This window comes from Pogona vitticeps, chromosome 4 (assembly GCF_051106095.1).
Source record: "Pogona vitticeps strain Pit_001003342236 chromosome 4, PviZW2.1, whole genome shotgun sequence".
NCBI classification, from domain to species: Eukaryota; Metazoa; Chordata; class Lepidosauria; order Squamata; family Agamidae; genus Pogona; species Pogona vitticeps.
The window spans coordinates 172,761,654-172,789,494 of NC_135786.1; the positions used below are offsets into that span (position 1 = coordinate 172,761,654).

General features: G+C 40.2%; 1 protein-coding gene and 1 long non-coding RNA gene across 2 annotated transcripts; both read left to right on the forward strand.

Annotated features, from left to right (window-relative positions):
• Positions 1-5,763: 5,763 nt before the first annotated feature.
• On the forward strand, positions 5,764-27,841 carry CYB5A (cytochrome b5 type A). The gene is made up of 5 exons (XM_020801807.3): positions 5,764-6,077; positions 15,743-15,871; positions 17,837-17,866; positions 24,871-24,905; positions 26,543-27,841. Exons 1-5 carry the CDS (start codon positions 5,925-5,927, stop codon positions 26,619-26,621), a joined length of 426 nt encoding a protein of 141 aa, XP_020657466.1. The 5' UTR covers positions 5,764-5,924; the 3' UTR covers positions 26,622-27,841.
• On the forward strand, positions 20,751-24,603 carry LOC144589249 (uncharacterized). Its single transcript, XR_013545274.1, has 2 exons — positions 20,751-21,234; positions 24,463-24,603. It is a non-coding gene; the product is annotated as an uncharacterized LOC144589249 (long non-coding RNA).

Here is a 27,841-nt window from a genome sequence, read left to right on the forward strand (position 1 = left end):
AACACTGATTGGTCCCCTAATGTCCATTATTCCAAGTCCCTTAACAATGTCTTTCTCCTCTGATCCCCCCCAATTCCTTTTGCAGCTTATGGTTCTTACCCCCTAAACCCCTTTGTTTCTCCTTTTTTGCTTCCCTGATTTTGTTGCTGTCACTGTCCCACCCACAATGGGAAACTCAGAGAAAATACAGTAACAAAGGAGAAAGGACAAGCTTTAAAAAGCTTTGACTGGTGCAGCCATTTTGCTGGAAGTTCCTGTTAATAAGTTAGCACCATTTTGCCAAGAGCTGTACCTTATTTTATAAGATTATTTCTCTTGAAAATTTTCAAAGCTGTAAACTGCATATTGGCTCCTCCCTCTTCTTCATGAGATAACCATCATTTTGGAGTTTAGCTGCTCATTTCCATTGTTTAATTTTCCAAATCAGGATTTTCTTTTTCTTTCGGCTCAAGTCGTCTTACCTAGTAATGCTGGCATTAACACGAATTGCCCAGAGTCAAGAAATTACTGTAGACATCATCAGTTGCATACTGAATTGTCTAAGTCACCCATCAAGTCAAGAGAAGAGATATTGATGTATTTGTAGCAACTGTAGCATCATAGTACTGAAAAATAAGGTATCATAACCATGGGAAATCTGTTATGTGCTGTCCTTTGATTTATGGCAATCTTGTGAATGAGTACTAACTTCCAAAATGTCCTGGCCTTGTCCACGAAAGAACCTCCACCAGTGTCACCTTTAACTATCACTGTTGCCTAGTACTGTAGCTGCCTTTTAGAAGTTTTTCCACCCTATTAGCATTGGATCTATTATTTTCTGCTGATGTATTGGTTAATCCAGAAAAGAGTGGGTGCCTCTTAGGTTCGTATTTTCAATTTTGACCATTTTACATAGAGTGGCCTACTAAGAGTCCAGATATGGATAGCTCTTGGTTTCTCTAGGCCAGTGATGGCGAACCTTTTTGAGCCTGATTGCCCAAACTGTAGTAGTAGTAGTAGTAGTAGTAGTAGTAGTAGTAGTAGTAGTAGTAGTAGTAGTAGTAATAATAATAATAATAATAATAAGAAGAAGAAGAAGAAGAAGAAGAAGAAGAAGAAGAAGAAGAAGAAGAAGAAATCGTGCCCAACGCCGCCACTACCTATAGCTCGGCTAGCCCGCCACTGTCAGCACCAGTTGCTCTGGATCCTGGCCCACTGCCTGTTGGTGTGCCAGCACTGCAGCTGCAACCACCACCTCAGGTTTGGCTGCCGGGGGTAGTGATTCAGCGACTTACAGCTCGTGTGCCCACAGCGAGGTCTCTGTGTGCCAGCTGTGGCACGCATGCCATAGATTCGCCATCACTGCTCTAGACACACTCAAGCACCCTTACAATGTTCATTTATTTATGTTAATGTTTGCATCCAAGAGGGGGTGGCAGTTTCTCAGTTTGAGCCAATCCACCTCCAAAAGTTGCACCATTTGTGTGTCTACAAAAGAGGATTTTGGCCAATATGTAAAAAGAATCTATATCCTTTGTGCAATCTCTATAATTAAGAAAATGTGTGGATTTCTCATGGTTATGCTATTATTGCTTCAAATGCATCAATTTCTCTTCTCTTGACCTGATGGCTGAACTGTGTTGGAAATGATATGCAGTCAAAATTCTTCCAAGACTGTTTTGTTCTGTGGCAGGTCATCCAAATCACTCAACACTTAATGCTGAAGTAAGCAGATGAAGGAAAAGCACACATTAAAAACGTATGGTTGCGTAATATCTAACGAAATCTTGAATACAATGAAGCATAAATGCGATCAAGAACAGCATCATGCAAAAGTGAATGCACCTTAAAACTGGCCCAGTGACCCTGCTATTCTTTATACTTCTCTGAAGCACATATCTTAAACAGAAGTGGGGGTGGGTTGTAGAATAAAAATATGAGGTATGCCCAGGAACTCTCTTTTGATTCCTTCACAACTTCCTGTTCCTTTCTAAAACCCAGGGAGAGTAAACACACTGATCAGCCTACTGAAAAAAAATTTTTAGGCTAGGTAAAGTTCCATGATTTCCTTTCACTAAGCAAATTCTTCTTGAAATTCCCATTCAGAATTCTGATACAAGCAGAGCCAACCTAGGATGAATGATGGCATAAAAAATGTTTAGGTTATCTTTAAAATAAATCAAGCTTGTAGAACAATCAGTTCATACTTGCACAATTGGGTGTGAACTGGTTGTAATCCTTTTATAAAAGATATTTAGGGAAATATCTCACCAAGGTGATACTGCTTCTTTGTTCTTCACTTTTGATTTTGAAGTAAAGCAGAACAGACAATAAAGCAGGCCCATTTTCAGCCTATTGCAGCCACCCATTTAATGTTACATGCATCCTGCATCTGGAACTCCCCTAAAGTGTAAATTGCTGGGAAATGAAAGAAGAAAATACACACTGTAGGAACTCTCTCTCTTTGTGTGTATGTGTGTGTGTGTACTTTAATCAACTGTTTATGCTTTGTAGTTACATTTTTGGAGCCATAAGAGTTGTAAATGGATTTTGAACTACACAAGGATCCAGTTCCCCTGCCCCCAGCATTGTTGAAGGGAAAAGTGTATATATTTTTGTGCAGCCCTATACAACCTGAGTCCAGGCTACCTGAAAGGACCTTTATCTTCCCAGATGAGCTTTCTCTGTGTTTAAGATTGTCAGAGGAGGCCCTGCTCTTGGTCCCATTGCCAGCACAGGCATAGTGGATGGGGACATGAACTGTGGAATGCTCTCCCTCGGGAGATCAGGTTGGCCTCTTCCCTTTTATCCTTCTGCCAACAGCTGAAGACCCATCTTTTCAGGCAGGCTTTTAACAATCATGACTGAGTCCCTGAATGCCTTTTTAAAGTTAAGATCAAGCTTCCCTCTAAGTGTGCATCTGTGTGACTGTTTTCTTCTGTGCAGTTTTCCTTATCCTTTGCACTGTGATTGTTTTCAGCCCCTTTGGTTCCTGTTGTGACAGAACCTCGTGTGTGTGTGAGGCATAGGTGCATGTACGTGCAGGGGTAAAGTCATGAGCGATAAAGGCAGAGCCCCTCCCAGTGGGGCTGAGAATTAGAGGGTACATTGGTTAAGACAGTTTTTAATGTTTGCTTGCTTTTAATTACTCAATTGTATTTTAATTAGTGTATAGCTTAATCATTTTTAATGTTTAACTTATTATGTTTTTAATTCTATTATTTTTAATATTGCGAGCTGCATTAGGTCACCTTATTGGGGGAAAGGTGGCCTATAAATAAAATAAATAATACTGTAGCTCTTCTCAGTTAAAAAATATTTAAATGACTTGAGTACACATGTCATAGTTGAGTGATATCAATTTTCTAATTTGATAATGGGGTGCAATTACAGGTTATGAGGCGCACATATTTTTATATAAAAATCATACAAACTAACCTGCCATTTGGGTTTTCAACCATACTTGCTCACTGCCATCGTACATGTCTTCACAGAAAAAACCCTGTTCAATCCAGTGGAGCTTATTCTCATGTAAATGATTTACTAGAAAAGTTTAATCAAAAGAAGCTTTGGGACAGATCAATTTCATAGCTCCTCAACTGAGAGTAATATAACTATTACTGTTATAAATTGTGGAGGTTGCATAACCCCATGCAGTAAAAGTAAGTCCTAGATAGAAAAAAATATACACATCCATTTTGTGGCATCTTAGAGACTATTTCATTTATTATAGCATAAACTTTGATATAGTAAAGTGTATACTACAGTCCTAGCTCCCGCCAACCTAGTGGTTCAAAAGCATGCAAAATGCAAAATACGAGTAGATAAATAGGTACCATACAGTGGGAAGGTAACGGTGTTCTGTGTCTAGTCGTGCTGGCCATTTGACCACGGAAACTGTCTTCGGACAAATGCTGGCTCTATGGCTTGGAAATGGGGATGAGCACCACGCCCTAGAGTCGGACAAGACTGGACAAATTGTCAAGGGGAACCTTTACCTTTACCTTTACCTTTAACTAATCAACACTGAACTGTGTATCTTGAAATGTTTTATACAAAATATGTAGGGCAGCGAAGTACAAAAATAAAGAGCATAACTATGCAGTCTTGTAGAATCACACTTTGCTGTAGAATTCATAAACTAGACTTACATTTTAGGTATTTTGTGGCACCATCACCTGAAGACTTCTAAACAATGTTCCCAGCCATGCACACAGTCAGAAGGCAAGGATTGCCATGTTTCTGTTTGTCTATGTTCCTAGTCAAAAAGGAACCATGTGTTTCCATATAGGGCAGGGGTGATGATGGTGTGCTGAAGGACTGACAATCCTCTTTTTAATAACACTGCAAGAAACATTCTAATTCACATCACCAGAGGTAACATCTCACACCTACACCTCCGACCTGGGCCTGCCATTTTGAAATTTGCTTTAAATGAAGGAGCCTGGCCTACACATCCTGGACATGATTTTAGAACGTTTATGTTTCTTCTGCATTGCCGTCTAGCTCTGTGGTGCCCATCCTGATGAAGACCTATACAAGGTTGAAAGCTACCTTATGTTTGTGATTTTTTTAGTGGTCTAATAAACATAACATCCAACCTTGCCAAGAAATCTGGTTTCCAAAGAGGTAGCTGTGTTAGGCGGCAAATGCATTGGCCATATCAGATTAGGCACAGATGAAATTGAATTGTAAAATGGCAAATATACAACAAAAAGCTCAATGTGGGAAAGCCTGGAACCACATTTTTGTTTTCCAGTGGAGGATTTTTTTTTTCCAGCCAGCGGGGGTGGTTTATTTTTCCTCCAATTGGCTGGCATCGCTTTTCTCTGCTTTCTGCGGCGACTAATCGCGTCTGGGACACTGCAATCCTTCACTCTGTGAGAGTAATTAATTAAGGAGTCTGCTTCTGTTGTCACCAATGAGGGTGTTTCTTTTTTAAAAAGAGACCTTCAAGTCAGTGGGGCAACAGACTATCGCTCACTTGGGGGGGGGGGATTAAAAAGGAGGGGTACAAATTAGCAAGCAACCCCTCGTCGGATCAAAAGCAGCTTCTGCTTCTAGTGGTCCGTGGAAACACAGCTTGGCCAGCCGGACCGGCACGGCGATTTTACCTGCAGAAACTAGCCCACACCTAATTTGAGAAATACGGTTTAAAGCGCCTTTTCCCTGCGGTGTAGTCTGTCTCAGCACACTGACAAAATTAAACGGTGGGTGGGTGGGAAACGGGAGGAAAAATTCTACCGGTGGGGGGAGGGAGCAAAGGCACAATGTAGACTTGTTTCAATTCCAGTCTTTTTGTGAATCAAAATCCACTTTCTCAGGCACGTCAAAGTAGCTACTAATATTAGCTTTCCCCCCTCCCCTTTAATGCCACAATAAACTTGTAGGAAGTCATAGGACTCTTGTTTGGAATTTTTTGACAACGGGCGAATAGATAATCAGTCCGCCAGAAGGGATACCATTTGGGTCCAATATCCCCTAAGCTGACATAGCAGCGGGTACAGTATATCTTAAGTTTTTGTGTCCGCTTCCTCACGTCAGCGCAGATAACCCCCGCTGACTCCATTCCGCCATCCCAGCTTTCTTTATCGAAAGAGGACAGCCTGCAAGTTTCTTGGAACCCGGCGCGCGCGCCTCGTATTCGCGCTGTCAAAAGAATGGCGAAAGCGTCCCACGAGGCCCAATGAGAAGCAAGCAAGCGTTCCGTTGCCCCTCCTTTCTGCCGTCAGGAGAGGGCGCTGCGTTCTGACCCTGTCGTCAGCCCGAAGACCTCAACTGCGCGTGCGCGGCGGTGGTAAGAGGCTTGCTGGGACAGAAGTTCCACTTCCACTGAGATCGGTACAGTGAGTGTCTGGCAGCGGCCGCGAGTGCGCTCGGGGTTGGGCTGGTTGTTTGCAATCCAGGGTAAGGCGAAAGAGAAGGGAAGCGGAGAGGCAGCGGCGATGGCGGAGACGGGCGGCGAGAACAAGTGTGGGAACGAGTCGTGGCGGGGCCGTTACTATACGCTGGAGGAGATCAAGCAGAAGAACCACAGCCAGAGCACTTGGATCATTTTGCACAACCGCGTCTATGACCTCACCAAGTTCCTCGAGGAGGTGTGTAGATCCCCCCCCCCCGGGGAAGTTCGCAGGAGATTTAAATCTTTTTTTGGGAATGTTGATAAAGGGGCTCTAAATAACTTAGGTCTGCAAGAATCTGCAGGCTGGAGACGTGCTTGATGGGGAGAGCAAGGCTTGTAAAAGAGCCTGCGACTCGCGAGTTGGCACTGGTTCAAAGATTAAAGAGCTATTCCTTTCATATCCCTTTTGAAATTTTTATTAAAGCACTGCTTCCCTGTCTTTTTTTTTAAAGTGTCTGTTGTTTGTTTTTGTGTTCCTTTACGTGTGTTTTTTTTAAAAATCGGAAAAGGTCAACATATATAGTCTTCATTTCCGATAGAACCTTTGTTGAAAAGTAACATTTTAATGCACAAGTAAGTACCTAATAAGGGGGGCTATGGGGGAATTAGACAGTTTAAACGGGGGAAGGGCAGGGTCACTGCATGTTTGGATTTCTCTGCTAGGAAATCTTGTAATCAGATGCTTTCAGGCCTTATCTGTTGAGCAGCATATTTTATACTTATCAGATGTTCAAGAATAAGCGCTGAATGCTCTCTATACCTATCTGGAAATACTGTAGCTGATTAATATTCTGTGATGATTAGTTAGCTTACTCAGAATAGTCAACTTTCAGTGACTAATAGTTGGTCAGGATGATGTAAGTTGTAGTCAAAATATCTGGGAAGTGACAGTTTAATAATACTGTAGCAATAATGTGCCATCAAGGCAGGAGGAGAAGGGGATGACAGAGGATGAGATGGCTGGACAGTGTCTGCGAAGCAACCAACATGAATCTGACCCAACTCCGGGAGGCAGTAGAAGATAGGAGGGCCTGGCGTGCTCTGGTCCATGGGGTCACGAAGAGTCGGACACGACTAAACAGCGATGACGCCATCAAACCAGTTCTGAAGTCACTTATGACAACCTTTTTCAGGGTTTTCCACATAGAGAATAATCAGAAGTGGTTTACCATTCCATTCTAGGGGTATCCTGGGACTGCACAGCTTGGGGTCACGAAGAGTTGGACACGACTAAATGACTAAACAGCAAACAACAAAAAGCTGGCTGGTTTCGGACCTGGCTGCAGAAGCCAGAGGTTGGAAATTAATTCCCCAGTGGCTGTATTCACAGGAGGCAGAGTGGGGAATTCATTTCCAACCTCTGGCTTCTGCAGCCAGGTCCGAAACCATTCAGCTTTTTGTTGTTTGTTATTTAGTCGTGTCCGACTCTTCGTGACCCCATGGACCAGAACACGCCAGGTCCTCCTGTCTTCCACTGCCTCCCGTTGGTCAAAAGCCAGCTTTAGGAGAAGCTATACATTTGCACTGAAACTTTCTCATTGGCATGTCACCAATATAGTACTGATCCCGAGTCTTTTGTAGCAAATACTTTTTTTAAAAAAAGTGTATTATACTTCAGGTTTTCAGTGTAAACATTTGCAACATATTAGTACTTCAGCTACTGCATCAGAAAAGCTGGGGTTTTAAGGGGTGGAAAGTATTTCTGAGCTAGTTGTTGAACAGTAATCGAATATTTGTTTTGAGTTAGTATGCTGTTTTCTGCCCCAGGATTAACTGTCTCAGCCAATTGGCCTGTTCATTCTATATGGTGTATATGTTGGGTTGTTTGCAGAGGAAGCACAGAATCCTGTTGTACTATCCTGAAATTTAGAATAGGATTTCACTCGAGTGCCAGTTTTTCCTTCCACGTGTATAGTGCAGTTGCATTAAGCAGGGAGGTCATATTGTGGGATAAGGTGGAGAAAGTCTAGATTTGTCAGTGTACCTGCAACACTGCAGTCCTTCAGTTTTTGAGAGTAAAGATGTCTGCAAACATTCTACACAGCAATCAGGTGCAACATGTGCCTATGAGATTCCACCAAGCATATAATAATCATCCTGTGCTGTCATATAAATTCTGATTTATGCTAATCTTTTTCATGGTTTTTCAGGTACAGAATATTCAGAAGTGGTTTACCATATCCTTCTGAGGAGTGTTCCCCTGCAACTGCAATTTCCCCACATAGACTGGCTGTACTTCCAGGAGGCACCATAGGGAATTGAACTCCCAACTTCAGGTTCTACAGCCAGATATCTAAACCACTAAGCTATCTAGCCAGCTTTCCTACAGTATTGTTATATTGGTACAGGTCTCCTGCTTTTTTTTTTTTTTTTAAAAATTCTTTAGTCGTGTCCTACTCTTTGTGACCCCCATGGACCAGAGCACGCCAGGCCCTCCTGTCTTCCACTGCCTCCCGGAGTTTGGTCAAATTCATGTTGTTAGCTTTGATGACACTGTCCATCCATCTCGTCCTCTGCAGTCCCCTTCTCTTGCTTTTACACTTTCCCAGCATCAGGGTCTTTTCCAATGAGTCTTCTCTTCCCATCAGATGGCCAAAGTGTTGGAGCCTCAGCTTCAGGATCTGAAGGACTGCAGTGTTGCAGGCACACTGACAAATCTAGACTTTCTCCACCTTATCCCACAATATGACCTCCCTGCTTAATGCAACTGCACTATACACGTGAAAGGAAAAACTGGCACTAGAGTGAAATCCTATTCTAAATTTCAGGATAGTACAACAGGATTCTGTGCTTCCTCTGCAAACAACCAGTGAGCACTCAGGGTTGATTTCCTTCAAAATGGATAGGTTTGTTCTCTTTGCAGTCCAGGCGTCTCTCAAGAGTCTCCTCCAGCACCACAATTCAAAAGCATCCATTCTTCGGTGGTCAGCCTTCTTTATGATCCAGCTCTCACTTCCATACATCCTCCTCGTGCTTTAGCTAGAATAAATTTATTTGTTTATACTTTTGCCCAGTAAATTACAATGCCTGAACTCCTTCTAATGTTGAATATAACTGCTACCATAAAGTCTGTTTACCTGATACTCATATACTGGACCATATGCAATTCATTTCCTACTAAAAGAACTTTCTAGTTGTAAGATCTTGTAATTTTACAAAAGTTTTATGTGTAGCATAGCTGTAACATGATGCATAACATATCCATAGTTGCTTAAAGGAATGGGGGCAGGAATCTTAGTATGTGTTTTGCCCTACTCCAAAAAACAGACGTGTCCATGACATTCTGGGGTGGACTGATGTTCATGTTTTGTGACTTCATCTGATGTCACTTTCAAGATTTGTTTGGGGGAATCTTAGGGTTACCCAGAAGCTTATCAAAAGTTGTTTGAAAATGTCAGTAACTGGCAACCTTAAAAAATGAAGAAAAAAATTCAGCTGCAAACCATCAATCTTCTATTCATTGTGGAATCATAGATTAAGGTAATACTGTATCAATTTTAAGGAGTATTTATATAAACACTTGCCCAGTAAGACTTCAGTACTGCATGGAAGTCTTAATCTGTAATGTTTGTCTAAATGTGTGGGTTATTTTAATTAACTAAGAATAGAGTGTGTTTTAAATTGAGGGACTCAAATTAATCAATTAATATGTTCCCACCATATGTTTTGCCACTTGTATTGTTGATAATCTCCTTCCCTAGATTGACTCCACCTCAAATAATCCTCTTTCCATTTACACTTGCAGTGTCTAAAAGATTATAATTTTAAAGAGAGGTAAGGGCTTGACTTTTCATACTGGAAATACTTCTGTAAATATGGGTAGACCAGAGCTGAAGTTCATAAAGCAAATGTTTTGTGAGTTTTTCTGCTCATGCATGTCTTACTCTTCACCACCTCCTTGCCTGTACTGGTTTTATCCCATTTTATCATTTCAGTGTTCAGCGTGGGTGTGATTAGTAAGAACACACCCAGGCCTTTAAAAAGTAATGTGATATGTTCTCCTGTGCAAACTAAAAAGAAGTAATCCTGGATAAACACAACAAGAAAATAAAGTATAAAATAGGTTAAGTTCTGAAGAAGAGCAACACCTGTCTGTTGTCCAAAAGGGAGGTTTTAACTTTTGGGAATGGTGGGGGAGGCAGCAGGGCATTGTTTTATTTGATGAAAAGCTTTGACAGAAAGTTCATGTGATTAGACTCTTTTCTGTCAACAGCCTTATCTATCTGTTTTTTTTCTGTGCAGCAGGAGGCAGGTACGTGCAGTCTCTCACCATCCTGATCCGTGAATTGCGTACAGGTCAAAAGTTAACATTAAAAACTGCTGCAACAGCATAGTAGTAAAGTAAGGAGCTATGCTTGTGTGAATTGCTTTCATTCATGGCATGTGTGCACATCAGGAGGCTTCTAAAAAGTCACTTGCATTCATATACTGATTTGTATTTTTTTTTCTCTCTGTTACACATCATGGCTATTTCTGGGAGAGTTTAAAAAAAAATCTCCCCCCCCCCCCAGTCTAAAGAGAACATTTTCTTTTTAAAAACACAAACATTTGGAGAAGCAAAGTTCTGGGTTTAGAAATGCCTTTATTGGATCACAAAAAAACCACCAACTACTGTACTTGGCCTCTAAGAATCATGCAAGGCTGGCAGCTGAAATCCTGTTACTTTATTATGTATGTGGAAGGCAAACCGTTATTTTTTGTGCCTTTTAACATACAGTTAACAAATTGGTGCTGGGATTATTAAACATGAAACAAGCCGGTGGGAGCCCCCCCCCCCCAATCCCAGTGACAATTTGTTAATTGCATGCTGGAAAACTGAAATTCACACAGTCTGCCTTCCACATTTGTAACAAAGTAACAGGATTTCAGCCAATATATTAGGAGCCAGGGGCATTTGTACATTCTGTTCGTACAGAATTATAACTTGACCCTAACTGTTTGGTAATTATTGTGTAAATCTGTGTTGCCAGGGCACCGCAATTTGTGGAGTTGTAGCTGCCTGATGAATTTAATATTTATGCTCCAAAATAATGGTTAGGAGCACTATTTCTGCTCCTCATTTCCCATCATTATCTTTTGTTCTTTCGCTCTCTGCTGTAGTACACATCGGCCAAATAACTGGTCTTCGTGTTAATCACTGAAAGCAACCATTTATTATATGAAGATAAGTAGTTTCATCACCCCTCTAAATACATCTAGTGAATGCTTAGGATTCCAAGGTTTGGCATGCACTTGAGTATGTGGAAAGGAAAAGGACTTAATCATTAATTCTACACGTTTTTGAATTTTAGTACAGTGTAGTGCTAGCTCAATGATTTAGATATCTAGCTACAAAGCCAGAGGCTGGGAGTTTGATTCCCCACTGTTTGATTCCCCCCTGCACCTGGAGCCAGTTTGTGTGACCTTAGGCAAGCTGCACAGTCCCAGGTCTCTCCCAGAAGAAGGGAATGGTAAACCTGTGTGTTCCGTTTCTCTACCTGGAAAACTGAAAATGTCATCATAAACGAGAATTGACTTGATGGCACATGATGATGATGATGATGTGACATCGATGTTGCCTCTGCAAAGACTTGCCTATGCAAATGTGGTTGTCTATGACTTCCTTTTTCTCTATGAATATATACTTACACTGTAAATCATATTGGCTGGTGGAATCCTCTTGGTGTTCTGGCAAAGTTTCCATAACTTGCCAGAGGTAATTGCAGCTAATTGATAATGGCCGGGGGACACAACTTGGTTGTCCAGTCAAGTAGTAATTGAGGCACATGCCAGCACCTTGACTAGTAGCTTCAGCTACTCTCAGCAGGTTACCCAAACCTTATGTGTACATCAGTAGAATCCTGGCCATTTTATATCGTTCTCTTTACTAATTATATGTTAAAATAGATCTGTATGCTTATTGCATCTTAATACGTCCACTTGTATGATCTTGAATTGAACATGTTATTTCCAAGTAATACCCTCAAGATGTTGTTGGGTTGTGGCTGCCTTCCTCCCTTGCTGTTGTCGATATTTGGGGATGTTGGGAATTGGATTACAATACTATCTGATAGACTGAAAGCTTCTTATCTTCAAAATAAGGCATATTGTGTTCTTGAACTGCCTTTCAACACATTTTACATCCCAGTAAATTTTTCTGTCTTTGCTTATGGCCTTACCATAAGTTTACTTAGCCAAATACTGTGTTCTAGTTTTTATATCAAAAATGAATTGATTTTTGACCTAACGTTCTTCTATAACCCCCATTTAAAAATAATTATTTGTAACAGAATTATGCCCATAATATAGAGCAACACATGTTTTGTTCTAGTTTATTTAGTAGTGTGACCTTATACTGTATATTGCTCTCTTTAAAAATGTTTCACAAAAAGACTTTCCCTTGTAGCTATACATTACTGCTCTGTATTGAAATGGCATATTTACTCATTTCTGTACTGTTGTGAAAGCGAGTTTTGCTGTCCAACCTGTTCTGGGGATTCTGTTTGCTGAGCACATTATAAATCTCAAAGCAGTCAACTTAGGTTGAGACCTTTGCTTCAATTTCTTTGCAGGCGTAGCTGTTAGAACTGATTCAAGGCCAGGATTTGTCAGTAGTATTTGCATTTCTTTCTTGCATAATCTCTGTTCTGCATGCACTCCCTTAACCTTTTTTTGCTTTTGTGATTACATGTAATCTTTGGTCTGCATATTTTTGCTTAGTCACTGTGCATAAGCAGCAGTCATTTTCTTAACCTAAGTATTTTATTTGTGGGAAGAAACAAGTTTAATCATTATGCAAGAGACCAACATGTGGAGTTTTTTGAGAAAGTATCCAAGGCATTTACAGATTGTTTAATTTTCTGAACAGTATGATTTAGGTTCTTGCTGTATTCATGCTTTATTTGTTAATAGGTGTCAGATAGATTTTAAGCTAACACAACTGGACTTTGCCTACATTTTCCTGGAAGAAGCAATGCCAAAGTGTGCAATTCAACTTTCCTCAACCTGATGCGTTCCAAATGTGTTGTACTATGACCTCCATCACCCCCAGATACTGGCCATGAAAAATGTAGACTGCAGTCCAGTGTATCTGAAAACAGTATGTTGATTAAAGCTAGCTTAGTGCACTACAGCCAAATTCCTATTGCATAGCATAACCCAAATTGTAACTTCCAGTCTGTTCCTCCCAGGTAATCAAACCATTCTTGCTACACTTCTCGGGGGCTTTGTGTTTGGTCACCCCCTCCCCAAGAATCACAGTGAGAATACAGTACAGTACTTTGTTTATGAGGGAGGTTTGAACTGAAATTTACTATCTGGCTTATGTCAAACCACAGGATTTTTGACCAGTGTATTTGCAAACATTGCATTTTTCCCTGTTGTCCTACATAGGTATTGCATTCCTACATAGGTATTGCATTTAAGTTGCTTTGTTCTCCATGCCTGCTATTGGTAAGAATATGATGCCTTTTTTGGTTTTGCTAATTCTCTGTTATTGAATTGTTACAGAAGTTTGGCTGCTTTTCTCCATAGGAGTCATCACATAGATCTGGCATGAATTTAATTCTGGAACAGGATTGGAGTGAACAAGTTCTGCATACATCTCTTTGAATTCCTTTATAGCTAAAATATGCACAGTATCAGGTTGAGGGGCATTTAAAATATCATGGCCATAATTCTGTTGTATAAATTATGTGTATGAAAGTCTGATAATGACACCAGCAGAGAAAGATTTTGGAGATTACAAACTTCCTCATTTTGTCCTACAGTTTGTCTAGTTTGTGAATAATCCATTCCATGTTGTGGGAGCTATGGGACAGAAGGAGGAAGTCTTTATTTACCTAAAATGTCCCTGGTGATAATATCATCTGGTCGTGAAGGTTTTGAGCAGTTAAATACCTCCTCCTTCTTTCCCATGGCTTCCATGCAGGGAAATCATCACCATCATATCGTAATCTTAGAACTACAGAGCTAGAAGGGACTCTGGATGACCGAGTCCAGCCTCTGTCAAGGAGGCACAGTGGGGAATCAGATTCCCAACCTCTGGCTCCTCGGCCAAAGACCTAAACCACTAAGCTATATAGCGGTTCAAATGGACTATGTATGAGTCAGACAAGCTGCAGGACAGAATGTTGCAGTCTTTAATTGTACAGTGGTGCCCTGCAATACAATGTTAATCCGTTCCATTGAAATAGCTGTTTAGCGAAAACATCGTCTTGCGAAAAGCGTTTCTCCATTGGAAATCATTGAAATCCGTTTAATGCGTTCCAGTGGGGAAAATAGTCGTTGTTGTGCAGGAAACACTGTTTTGCGAAGCGCAATGGCGATTGCAAAACCTTGTCGTCATGCAGATTTGTCGTTTTGCGGGGTAATCATCTTCCTTTGCCAGTGATGCAAACCTAATTTATGCAGCAGCATTTTGGTCCATGTAATAGATTGGCCAGAATCATATTGTAGATTTACACTGGTATAAGTGTAATAATGTAAATCATGGTGGTGAATTGCTGCTAATTAATGAGTTGCTGCTTGCATTCCTAGTTGCACAACTTGCCATGTAAAAGGCAGTTTGTTAATTTGTGGAAATTTACTACCATGATTTAAGCCATTACTGTACATCGTGGTAGTAAATCCATAGAAGGATCCTGGCCATAAATTTTTCATCCTTCCCCTTTTGTATGTTAAATATTGTTAAATCATAATTGGCAGATTTATCTCAAGGTTGGAGTGATTTATATGGTTGTGTACTGGCAGGGGTCTACTGCCAGCAGGAATAAACTTGATTAAACTTTGTAGTAGAAGGAAAATCTAGTTGTTTTTAGCCTCTCCACCATGAGTTGTCATTGGTTCTAGTTAGACTGAAATAAGTAGGGAAAAATTAAAATACTACTATCACTGGGTGCTTCTGCCATCAGGAAATGTGACATTGCCCAGATAGCTTCCACTTCCTAAGCAAATCCTTTAGAACGATTGCTCTTTGCATAGTGTGGAGCTCGTATAGTTGCTGTGACTCATTTGTTTAGGCTCTAGCAGCAGTGAAGTTGTTGGTGCTGATGAAGTCAAAGGGCCGAAGAAGAAAACTAGCAAGAGCTGGAGCTGATGTTGGTCAGACATTGGTAGGGCAGGAGAGGACCTGCATTGAGAGTAGAGTGGTACCCCAAACCCTGCAAAAACATAGAGTTAATCCAGTTCATATTGGCAAACAAGCAAACAAACACCAAGTTTGTCATCTCTAAATTCTTACATTTCCTGCACACATTTATATTAATATTTTACTATAATAATTATAACAGTTTAAAGAGGTGTCCAACAAAATTGAAGATTTATGTGCAGTCCAGAAGCACAGCTCCAATCTTTTGCCACTGCAGTCCACTTGTACAACAAGACAATACTTATAAAAGAAGGGGTGGTGTTCCGCTTTAACCATCTGTGAACACACAAAGATCATAAAGCAGTACCCTTAGAATACTAAGACCCTGTCCTAATCATACTGATGTGGAAGTCCATGCTGTTGAACCATCTGGGTATCTTCCTCTGGATAAACATGCATTGCGTGGTCATACTGCTGAAAACAATTTCAGCAAAATGCTGTTGCTCTTCATTTTGGCAGTTAGGGTTTGGCTTGGGCAGTTGTCCTAATTCAAGGCCCAAACTGTCATTTGATTAATGTACTCTGGTTTCTCTTCAGATCGTATAATGTAATTGTCATTTCACATATAGGTTAGTTATTGAAATAGAAAAGCTAGACTAGCACCCCCTGCCCACATAGGTCTGGAATACTGGTGTTTTAGTAGAACAGCAAGAATTGCACAACACGACATCTTCTCAAAGTGCTGAATTACATCAAAGCATAGAGGGTAATACTCATGTTTTGTTCTCTTGCAGCACCCAGGTGGTGAAGAAGTCCTAAGGGAACAAGCAGGAGGAGATGCTACAGAAAATTTTGAAGATGTTGGCCATTCCTCAGATGCCAGGGCATTGTCTGAAACTTTCATTATAGGAGAAGTTCATCCAGTGAGTAAACTGTTCACGGGCAGGAGTTTTGTATTTCTCATTCATCCATTTTGGATACTTGTCATGCCTTCAAAAATCATTTAGATCAGGGGAATCCAAGTTTATGATGTTGGGAGCTGTGTTGCTCTCTACAGAGAGTGTACCAGAGTCATATGCCAAAAAAAAAAAAAAAAAAAATCAGGCTAGAAAAGGCACATTTGTTCACACCCTGAGTTATATTTTTGGCACATGCAGAAATTGGAAGGAAGGGATGTGCAGTAGTAATGTGTTTTGTGTTCAGGTTTATTATTTCTGGCAGCAGGAAGATGCTGTCTGAAGAAACATTTAGGAATAGAGGAAGCTGCCCTATCCTGACTCAAGACTAGTATTCCTCCTGATTTAGTATTGTCAACTCTGTCTAGCTGCAGCTCTCCAGAGTTTGAGGTAGCCTTCTTTCCTAGCTCTGCCTGGAGAACCCTGGCAGCCTCCCATCTTTCTAACCAGGCAAGACTCTGCTTAGCTTGAAAATTGGATGAGATCAGCTTGTTCAGGGTGGTATGTTCTTTCTGCTTGAATGCATATCATTTTATGGCTAGTTCCAGGCCCAATATGTAAAATGTTTGCAACTTCAGTTGCTCTAAAGATTGCTGCTAAGTTTTGATTCAGACCCACTTTACGGAATTGTTTTCACTAGTATTTAATAGATGCAGTGTCTGTAGGTTAATTTTCCGAAAGTAATCAACAGTCAGGGTCCAGTGGGATGTTTCTATCCGAGAAACTGGGAAGGATTGATTCCTTCTCCTTGAGCATTCCTAAAACTAGTTAGTTCTGGGAGAACAAGAGAACCTTCAAAGCTGTTACTGGAAGGATACAGAGGGTTGCAGCAGGGTATAGAAGAAACTAATGTTGTGCTAGCAAGCAGCCACTATGAAGTGTGACTAACAACACTGAGCAATAGGATTTCAGCCACTATCTTCATGAAATTCTAATCAATGTTTAATGAAATTCATTTTGATGATAACCTTGGTGATAAATATGTTGGGGATTGCTTGACTCTTTCCATCATGAAAAGTGCCATCCTGGATTGAGCTGCTTTGTGAAACTACCAGACTAAGCCTAAATCTAGCAAAAGCTAAACGGGTTTAACAACATATACTTTGATTTCCTCTCTTCAACAGGTGCTCCTGGTGTTTCTGCTAAAGTGCAACCTCCTTGTGTGCAACTTAGTCCTTGCCCAATGTTTGGTTTATTGTTGTGTTTGGTGCAAGTGCTAAGTTCATAACCTTGCAAAAGAAATTTTATATGCAATTACGTACTGTCTTACTCATTCCTAAAAGCCACAGTATTATTCCTGAGTTATAGCATTGCCCCATCTAAAAAAGCAATAATGTTTTGCTAGTATCAAGACAGTTTGAAAACTAGGATGAAGCAAATTATCAGTGTGTTGTCATCATTTTTATTATAGTGCTATACCCACTGGTTCTTTGTACAGCATCCCTCCCTAGCTGTTTCTGTTTTGCTGGAGGACTTTAAAAAAGTAAATCTTGTCTGATTGCTTAGATGTTAACAGGAAACTGTCAGAAAGGGTATAGCCTGGATTGTGCAGTTCACTTTTGTGTTCTCTCTTGTGAAGTGAACCAGTACATCTTTTCTGAAAACAAATGGAATATGAACTCGGTAGGATAAATTGTAATAGAGAAGTATGACAGAAGTTATCAGCAAACCCTTTTATATAAAAAAGATGTGGTTCAGAACATAGAACAGCCAGCCGTGCTGAGTGAGGGACTTTGGGAGCTGTTCTTCAAAATAGTCAGTTCACCGAACTCTGAATAAACTATGATCTTGAAATGGCCCTTTCTGTGTTTTGTGTATGTTTGCAAACTAGTATGGTGAACAAGATCACAGTGTTATAAAGTGGTTTATTCTCAGTAAATTCCAGCATTCTGGCTAATCTGGTTTACTACTGTTTCTTTTTTTTCCTTTCAGGATGACCGGGAAAAACTTCAGAAGCCACCCGTAAGCATTTTGTTAGACCCGTTTAGTTGTTTGTATCCACATGTAAATCTCATGTGCTAATTCTGTCCCTCTCCCCCCACCCTAGTTCCTTGCCTGCTAACGCATGGCAGCATTTGCTCTAAACTGTGCAGGTGTGCACAGCTAAGCCAGTGTTGCCAGCTGTTTTCTTCCGGTTGTAGCTGGAACCCTGCACACACAGGGCAAAGCCTCTGTGCAGTGCTTTGGAAAATTAGAGGGAACATTGCACACGGGGAATGATACATATGAGGTAGGAGGTCTCTTGCTGTCTGTAGCACTCTCTTGAATTTTCAAGTTCCCAACTCCTGGGGATATCCTCTACCGATAGCGGAGGTGTCCCTCTTCAGACTTGTTAACCTCCCCATGTTGGAAGGTGATAGATCCCGGGTTGGAGTGGAGCTGTTTTTCATCTGAGCTCCATACATATATACCAGTGGTTGAGTGGGGCTGTGTTAAAAACCCCAAGTCCATTCTATCATTTTAATAACATTCCTGTATTTTGTCATATTTGGGAGGCAGTTTAGAAATGGCAGGAGCTTCTGTAAGGTTCTAAGCAAGCTGTACTGTTTGTAATTTGTTGAATGAATGTGACCCAGCTAATAATTACAACTGCTCTCTTAAGGATTTTGGATTTTTTGAATGATGATAGGGATTGTAGCTTAATCTTTTCTTTCTGTCTCCCTACATGAATTGGATGCCCTTTAATGTGTTAATGATCCTAGGATTGTCTGTAGATTTGGATTGTTGATCTATTTACTTTTGGGGACATTTTGCAAATCCACAATATGGTTAAACTTTTCAGTCCAGTCTAGCATTTAGATACATTCTTTGTCTTGGAAATTGATTTATTTAACATTTGAACAAGAAAAAGGGAGTTGGGGCTGGAGCTGCTGCTGTTACACCATTAGTGAACATTGGTTCAAGAGTCCACACAAGACTACACTAGTTAACTTTTACAGCAGTTCTTACACATCTGAGTATGGACCAAGTGAAGTATATTTTGCGCAGCTGGGACAACAATTTCGTTTTATGCCTCTTAAGCAATGGATGCTAAGGCGTATGATAATCCTTCTGTACATAAAGGAGCATCTTAATGGAGAAAAACAGCTTCGGATCTGGCCTATGGAACTAAAACTGAAACATGGTTGGATATCTTAAATCAGGGCTAAGTAGTCCCCACTTCATTTTAATGGCTCCTGCTGTTAACAATTCAAGTTGATGGTGTGCCAGCAGACGTAAAATGCCTCCACATTGTCATTCGAAAACAGGATGCAGTGTGAGCGCCCACAAATGTACCCACACATTGTTATTCAAGCAGGAGTTTTTATGTCTGTGGCTGTTGTGCTGCTGAGTTTGGCAAGGGTTATATGATTCTCTTGGGTTCTTGGTGAGAAAATGCCACCAAGACTTTCTGTAGTTGCCCATCCCTGTCTTAGGTGTGTAGAATGTAAGAACTTTTTCTTGAAGGCACTTTTAGATATTGGAGTAATACTACAGTATTAGCATTGGGTTAAATACTGTAATACTTCCCTAATTCTGTGCAGTATTGGAATATTTTTTAAACATTAAAGGTTATTGTTTCATACTGCTCTGCTGGCTGGGTTGAACTGTTTGTAAAACTAGTATACACAAATTATATTGATGCAGAACTTGTGATATATTGAGATACTGCACAGGATTTGTGATACACAAATTGTGACATGTTGGCTATTAACTGTAGAGAATGTTGGTGTCATGAACCTCCAATACCACTGACTATGTACTCCTAAATTTTAGAGTGAATTGAAGACTTCAAGGCTATACATGTGATGACATTATTTTGAAGTAGTGCTGCATTGAATCTCCTCAAATTCTAAAAAAAAAGTTATTTTAATCTACTAAATGTATGTCTCACTTTCTTTACCAAAAGAGGTCCTGGGACAATAAATAAAATAATAAACTATATGAAATAGTGTTAAATGGCAACAGGTGTGCACTCACAACAACAAAAAAAGGAAAAAATATCCTGCTGAGTTAGACTGTTAAAACTGTCCCAAAGCTTGAGAAAAGCAAAATGTCTTTGCCTGGTGTCTGAAAGATGTCTAAATTGGTTCCAGAGGAGAAAGTGTTCCATAATTAGAGTGTTACATTGTAGTGGATAGCTTTTGTTTTGTTTTTATTGTTTTTTTACAGTAAGTACCAAATAGAACCACATTTTGAACACTCAGGAAGTTGTGCTAAGGAAAAAAAGGAAAGTTGGAACAATTCTAACATGTACCCATTCTGGCAATTACTACTTTGGGTTTAAAAGGATAAACCATGCTCCATCTTTCCTCTGTAAGTCGCAGTACTTCATGTGCAACCAGCGGATCTGTTCTTGAGCACGTTCCCTAGCTATTTGTGTTATTTTCCCAACAGCGGAAAATGTAATTTCATTCTGTTCTTCCACCTGATGCATGGATTTTGTTGTTCTGCAATGCCCCATATTAGTAAAACAGATGTTTCTGGCAGTCTTTAGCTGTTCACTGTAATATTGAAAATGCATTTGCAGAAACATCAAAGGGATTATTTTCTACAAAATCTTGCAGGATAGTATACCACACCAGGAAATTCCACACTCCTAACTCTAGTCTTCAGATTATTGTGGAGTGTGCACACTACAGAAAAATAAAACATCTTCTATGACATGTAGTTGTCTTCTTTAAACAACACTAATGGTATATTTAGCTTTTCAGTATCTATTCCAACTGGCAGGTGATTTCTCAAGCAGTTGTACTTTAGAAGACTATTCTTTTTAATTTGAGATGCCAAGATTAAACCCATGACCTTTTGCGTACAAAGCAAAAGTGGTCTTTCAGCTGTGAAAAGAAGGAAGCAACCAAAGGCATTTTTTTTTTAGCAATGCTAGGTAGGTTGGCATCAGACCAGAAGTTCGACCCAAGACAAATGACTTTCTTAAATTAAATTAAATTAAACTTAAATTAAATATGATTTAAATAAACTGTTTTTAAAATTTAAATAGTTATTTCAGTTGTGCTTTAAATCAATTTGATTAAAAGAAAACCATTGATTTTTATCCAACATGCTTTCTTATATGCCATGTATCACTATACCCAGTTTGCCTGCAGTGCTGAGATATGTTTAAAATAATCCAGTTCAGAAGTTCAATCCTTTGGGTACTGAAGTGGCAATTTTTCATGCACTGACTTTACCGTCTCTTTTTTGCAATGGCCAAAATCTTATCAGTTACACTTGATGGTGTGATGCCATTGGTGTAAATGTAATTTGTGGATGGCAGCAAATTAAGTTGGCATAGGCATTTGCTGTTGAACATCAACCACATGACTTGGTGTTTGGCAGCAAATGCCTGTGCTGACATCTTGTGTGTGTTTAGTCGTTTAGTCGTGTCCGACTCTTCGTGACCCCATGGACCAGAGCACGCCAGGCCCTCCTGTCTTCTACTGCCTCCCGGAGTTGTGTCAGGTTCATGTTGGTTGCTTCGCAGACACTGTCCAGCCATCTCATCCTCGGTCGTCCCCTTCTCCTCTTGCCATCACACCTTCCTAACATCAAGGTTTTTTCCAAGGACTCTTTTCTTCTCATGAGATGGCCAAAGTACTGGAGCCTCAGCTTCAGGATCTGTCCTTCAAGTGAGCATTCAGGGTTGATTTCCTTTAGAACTGATAGGTTTGTTCTCCTTGCAGTCCAGGGGATTCTCAAGAGTCTCCTCCAGCACCACAATTCAAAGGCATCAATTCTTCGGCGGTCTGCTTTCTTTATGGTCCAGCTCTCACTTCCATACATCACGACAGGAAAAACCATAGCTTTGACTATTCGGACTTTTGTTGGCAAGGTGATATCTCTGCTTTTCAAGATGCTGTCAAGATTTGTCATCGCTTTCCTCCCAAGAAGAAGGCGTCTTCTAATTTCAGGGCTGCTGTCTCCATCTGCAGTGATCATGGAGCCCATGAAGATAAAATTTGACACTGCCTCCATATCTTCCCCTTCTATTTCCCAGGAGGTGATGGGACCAGTGGCCATGATCTTAGTTTTTTGATGTTGAGTTTCAGACCGTTTTTTGCACTCTCCTCTTTCACTCTCATTACAAGGTTCTTTAATTCCTCCTCACTTTCTGCCATCAGAGTGGTATCATCTGCATATCGGAGGTTGTTGATATTTCTTCCGGCAATCTTAATTCCGGCTTGGGTTTCTTCCAGTCCAGCCTTCCGCATGATGTATTCTGCATATAAGTTAAACAAGCTGGGGGACAATATACAGCCTTGCCGTACTCCTTTCCCAATTTTGAACCACTCAGTTGTTCCATGGCCAGTTCTAACTGTTGCTTCCTGTCCCACATATAGGTTTCTCAGGAGACAGATAAAGTGGTCAGGCACTCCCATTTCTTTAAGAACTTGCCATAGTTTGCTGTGGTCCACACAGTCAAAGGCTTTTGCATAGTCAATGAAGCAGAAGTAGATATTTTTCTGGAACTCTCTGGTTTTCTCCATAATCCAGCGCAAGTTAGCAATTTGGTCTCGAGTTCCTCTGCCTCTTCGGAATCCAGCTTGTACTTCTGGGAGTTCTCGGTCCACATACTGCTGAAGCCTACCTTGGAGGATTTTGAGCATAACCTTGCTAGCGTGCGAAATGAGTGCAATTGTACGGTAGTTGGAGCATTCTTTGGCACTGCCTTTCTTTGGGATTGGGATGTAGACTGATCTTTTCCAATCCTCTGGCCACCGTTGGGTTTTCCAAACTTGCTGGCATATTGAATGTAGCACCTTAACAGCATCTTCTTTCAAGATTTTAAATAGTTCAACTGGAATGCCATCACCTCCACTGGCCTTGTTGTTAGCCAGGCTTTCTAAGGCCCACTTGACTTCGCTCTCCAGGATGTCTGGCTCAAGGTCAGCAACTACATTGTCTGGGTTGTCCAGGATATCCAAATCTTTCTGATATAATTCCTCTGTGTATTCTTGCCACCTCATCTTGACGTCTTCTGCTTCTGTTAGGTCCCTTCCATTTTTGTCTTTTATCATGTTCATCTTTGCGCAAAATGTTCCTCTAATATGTCCAATTTTCCTGAACAGATCTCTGGTCTTTCCTTTTCTGTTATCTTCCTCTATTTCTTTGCATTGTTCATTTAAGAAGGCCCTCTTGTCTCTTCTTGCTATTCTTTGGAAGTCTGCATTCAAGTTTCTGTAACTTTCCCTATCTCCCTTGCATTTTGCTTCCCTTCTCCTCTCTGCTATTTCTAAGGCCTCGTTGGACAGCCACTTTGCTTTCTTGCATTTCCTTTTCTTTGGGATGGTTTTCGTTGCTGCCTCCTGGACAATGTTACGAGCCTCTATCCAAAGTTCTTCAGGCACTCTGTCCACCAAATCTAGTTCCTTAAATCTGTTCTTTACTTCCACTGTGTATTCATAAGGGATTTGGTTTAGATTATACCTGAGTGGCCCAGTGGTTTTTCCTAATCTCTTCAGTCTAAGCTTGAATTTTGCTATGAGAAGCTGATGATCAGAACCGCAGTCAGCTCCAGGTCTTGTTTTTGCTGACTGTATAGAGCTTCTCCATCTTTGGCTGCAGAGAATATAATCAATCTGATTTCGATATTGCCCATCTGGTGATTTCCATGTATAGAGTCGCCTCTTGTGTTGTTGGAAAAGAGTGTTTGTGATGACCAGCTTATTCTCTTGACAAAACTCTATTAGCCTTTGTCCTGCTTCGTTCTGAACTCCAAGGCCAAACTTCCCTGTTGTTCCTTTTATCTCTTGACTCCCTACTTTAGCATTCCAGTCCCCTAGAATGAGAAGAACATCTTTCTTTGGTGTCAGTTCTAGAAGGTGTTGTAAATCTTCATAGAATTGTTCAATTTCAGTCTCCTCAGCAATGCTGGTTGGTGCATAAACTTGGATTATTGTGATGTTGAATGGTCTGCCTTGGATTCGTATTGACATCATTCTATCATTTTTGAGATTGTATCCCATTACAGCTTTTCCCACTCTTTTGTTGACTATGAGGGCCACTCCATTCCTTCTACGGGATTCTTGCCCACAATAGTAGATATGATAATCATCTGAGCTGAATTCGCCCATTCCTGTCCATTTTAGTTCACTGATGCCCAGGATGTCGATGTTTATTCTTGCCATCTCCTGTTTGACCACCTCCAGCTTCCCAACGTTCATAGATCTTACATTCCAGGTTCCTATGCAGTATTTTTCTTTGCAGCATTGGATTTTCCTTTCACTTCCAGGCACGTCCACAGCTGAGCGTCCTTTCGGCTTTGGCCCAACCACTTCATTAGCTCTGGAGCTACTTGTACTTGTCCTCCGCTCTTCCTCAGTAGCATGTTGGACGCCTTCCGACCTGAGGGGCCCATCTTCCAGCGTCATATCTTTTAGCCTTTTGTTTCTGATCATGGGGCATTCTTGGCAAAGATACTGGAGTGGCTTGCCATTTCCTACTCCAGGTGGATTGCGTTTAGTCGGAACTCTCCACTATGTCCTGTCCGTCTTGGGTGTCCCTGCACGGCATAGCCCATAGCTTCTCTGAGTTACTCAAGCCCCTTCGCCACGACAAGGCAGCAATCCATGAAGGAGGCTGACATCTTAACTCGTAGCAATTTCACTCAATTTGCGAAATTTATGCTGCTGATATTATGCCAGAGCAGTTTTTAAGTTGGATCCCCAAACATTTCATTAATCAACTGTGGTTCCATGTTAGGAAAGCTTTGCCCCATGGTAAGCCAGTGGCATGGCTTTCCATGTGCTCACTGGGGCTCAATTTGCCCCAGTGAGCACATGGTAACCCATGCCACTGGCAAGTGAGTACTGATAGTTAATAGTAAGCTAAAATGAATGGGAGGTGAGAGATCACAGAATGTGAAAAGTAATGTGAGTGAAAAGAGAGGAACAATGCCAGCTATTATATGAGCCAGTTAGTCAGAAGAAGAATAGGTAACAGGGTTCACTTACAATCTGTAGCTAATGAATTACTTTGTTTTGCAGGAGGTTTACCTGACCACTGTTGAATCTAATTCAAGGTATATGGCTCTCATTTAGTTCACTAATATTAACATTTAGCTCATTAACAACATGTTGCTTTGTGTGTGTGCATGTTGCTTTTGGGTTTTTTTTGTTTGTTTGTTTTTTTTTTTTTTTTGAAAACTGGATAGGTTGTCCTCACCCAATGTTACTGTTGCATTTCCAGTATGTAATCTGAGAAAGGTGGGATCCAAAATCTGTTTTCTATGGACTAAAGTGCTCCACTCATGTAAAGTGTCTCTGCCTGATTTGTTGCCTACCTACTCCTGCTCACCTCATTTAGCAGGGTACACCAACCTGCTGTGTAGCAATTTTAGGGAGAGGGGTTAAACTTCATGAGCCCAGTTGCATTGGACTCTATGTGTGTGTGTGTGTGTGGGCACGCATGTCTGTCTTGTTTGTTAGCAGACTCTTCCTTTCTTAAAGAGCTTTTTATCTTAACATAAATGCTTTGCTTGTACTATATTAACAACCTAATGGTTTCTATAGATTATCTGGATTATATACATTAACTACACGATGGACTGATTGCATATTATCTAAGGTTCAGTTTTTAAATTATTTTTTAGGCATTTTCAGGTATGTGCTATTCCACTGATTGCAAGCATGCCAGTCTGTGTGGTTTGGAAATCCTTGAAGGGTTTCTCTTGTGAGATACTCCGCTGGAAGAAGGTATAAGGAAGGATGTGGTTGTTAATGCTCCTTCCTCTGTAATCCCTTGTACCACACCCATGCTGTCCCAGCTGGTCTCTTGGCCTTCTGGACCAGGTTCTTAGGGGTTCAGCAGTGACAGGGCAAGGAGAGACTGCTAGAAGACCCATCTCTTCAGCAGAAGCCTTTGCTGGATTGGAGTCTGTGAATAAAAAGGCATCCATCAGCACAGCCTTGCCTTTAGTCCAGTTACTAAGGCCACTGAATCAATGGGATTTACACAATGGTTACCATTCAGTGGTTGATATTTTTCCCAAGTAGTGACCAGTAGAGCATTAGGCTCTTGTGTTGTATTAAAATGCACAAATCATTTACATTTTAGAACATTAACTTATTTGGATATTTTTGACCAAAAAAAGTGTTCATATAAATTTTTTAAAAAATTATGAATAACTTTGAGAGCTTTATATAATCTCTTCTTATTACTCCTTGCCTTTTTATCTCCAATGTAAATTTTATTAATCATATTTTGCCAGACTTTTATCTTCCATTATCTCTTATTAGTAACATCATAAATAAGATTATGAGTAAAATCTTCATTTTATTCACCACTGTTCTACCAAACCATGAAACTCCAAAAAAATCATGTTTTTGTTTACAGCAGTGATGTAGTCCAATAAAGAAAAATCCTTTATTTTATGTGACAAGTGTTGACTCAATGCAGATATGCCTTCTCTCGGCTCATGTTTTGTTTGTGACATCTTCATTATTCTTTATTAATCAATATATGAAGAATTAAGTTCATTGCTTAACTGTATACAGTACTCTGTTGTGTTTGGCTAGAGGTGTGGTTATAAGCCAGATTACAATCTGCTGCCTTTATTGAAAGCAAATATGGTGAGGATTTACTGAAGTTAAGTTTTCAGTCATTCTTTTTTTAGAAGATATTAGATGTCGTATGACAATAACTTCTCATTTCTTCTAGTTTTTGGAGTACTTGGGCGATTCCAGCAATAGCTGCAATTATCGTGGCTCTTATGTACCGTCTCTACATGTCTGAGTAAACATCTTATTGAGAAGCAATAATTGGACATAAAGTGCTTTTGGGGAAGAGAATCAAACATGGATCCCTAACCACCTTCACACCAGGATAGTAACTGAAAACAGCTTTAAACATGTTTACCGTAATCCCGGTAGAGCCAACATATAAATTGCTTGAGCGGTGCATTTTTAATGCTGCCTTTTACTCAACTATTTTTAAATGCTAAAGTGTAAAATTTGTTTTTATATCATCATGTTAATTAGTTAATCATGTGCTATTATTAACTACTCTTGAAATTAAGAAACCTGATTGTCTATACATGGATGTGACATAGGCAACATTTCTTCATGACTTACTGTCTTTTTAAATGAATTCTTTATATTCCTTTTTGCCAAAACAACCAAGTGGAGAGTGTGTCTATGCAGATTCCTTCCTTCAGTTAGAACTATCTCATATAATCTTGTTTACCATTTTTTTCACTACTTGGTGTAACTGTAGCCTATTCCCTGAAAAATAAAACAGAGTGAGAGTTAAAAAAAATTTGGGTGCAAGTATACTTTTCCATTTCATGTCCCGTAGATCCAAAGCTCTCACTATCCTAAATGGAAGGTGTTGGCAATGATTTTCACCCGCTGTTGCCTCAAATTGATTTTAAAAAGTTGAGGGACCATTCAGAGTTGTTTTTTGATGGAAGAGAATGGTATCCCCCATAGTGGAAATACCTTCTCTTTGCAGAGGAGAGTCTTGAGATAAAAGCCAATAACCTCTGATTTACTTATAATTGTGTTACCAACCAGGAAAAATAAAAGCCTGTCCTTCCCAGCTTCGCTGGAAGACAAGGAGAAACCTAGGTCTTTTACTTCCTGTGAAAATGTTTGAAGTCCAAGTGAAACGCAGTTGGGTTTTTATGAGAATCCATATACATACCTCTGTTCTCAGGAGAGATAAAGTTCTGTCTCATGTTATATGAGAAGAGACCAAGCTTTCCTTATGTTCTGACAGAACCTGTTTTTGCCTGTCTTGCAGAATACAAGTGAAAACAAATGTGTGAACTTCCAGTGCCTATTTGTTGGTTGTATCCTCTCAATGAAATAAAAGAAGGGAACGTATGAACACTAGTACTTAGATCATGTGTTAATTTTATTTGTCTTAATCATCTGTATGTTTAATATGCTGTTGCTCAATAACAATTGTACTAGTCACACAGAAGATACTCAAGAATAAACTGAACTGTTTACTGTA

Bases quoted from the DNA above. Each gene is read 5' to 3' on its own strand.
- CYB5A (XM_020801807.3), top strand. From the start codon at position 5,925: ATGGCGGAGACGGGCGGCGAGAACAAGTGTGGGAACGAGTCGTGGCGG. The intron at 15,872-17,836 runs GTGAGTAAACTG...TTTTCCTTTCAG, and splicing joins TTATAGGAGAAGTTCATCCA to GATGACCGGGAAAAACTTCA. The intron at 17,867-24,870 runs GTAAGCATTTTG...TTTGTTTTGCAG, and splicing joins AAAAACTTCAGAAGCCACCC to GAGGTTTACCTGACCACTGT.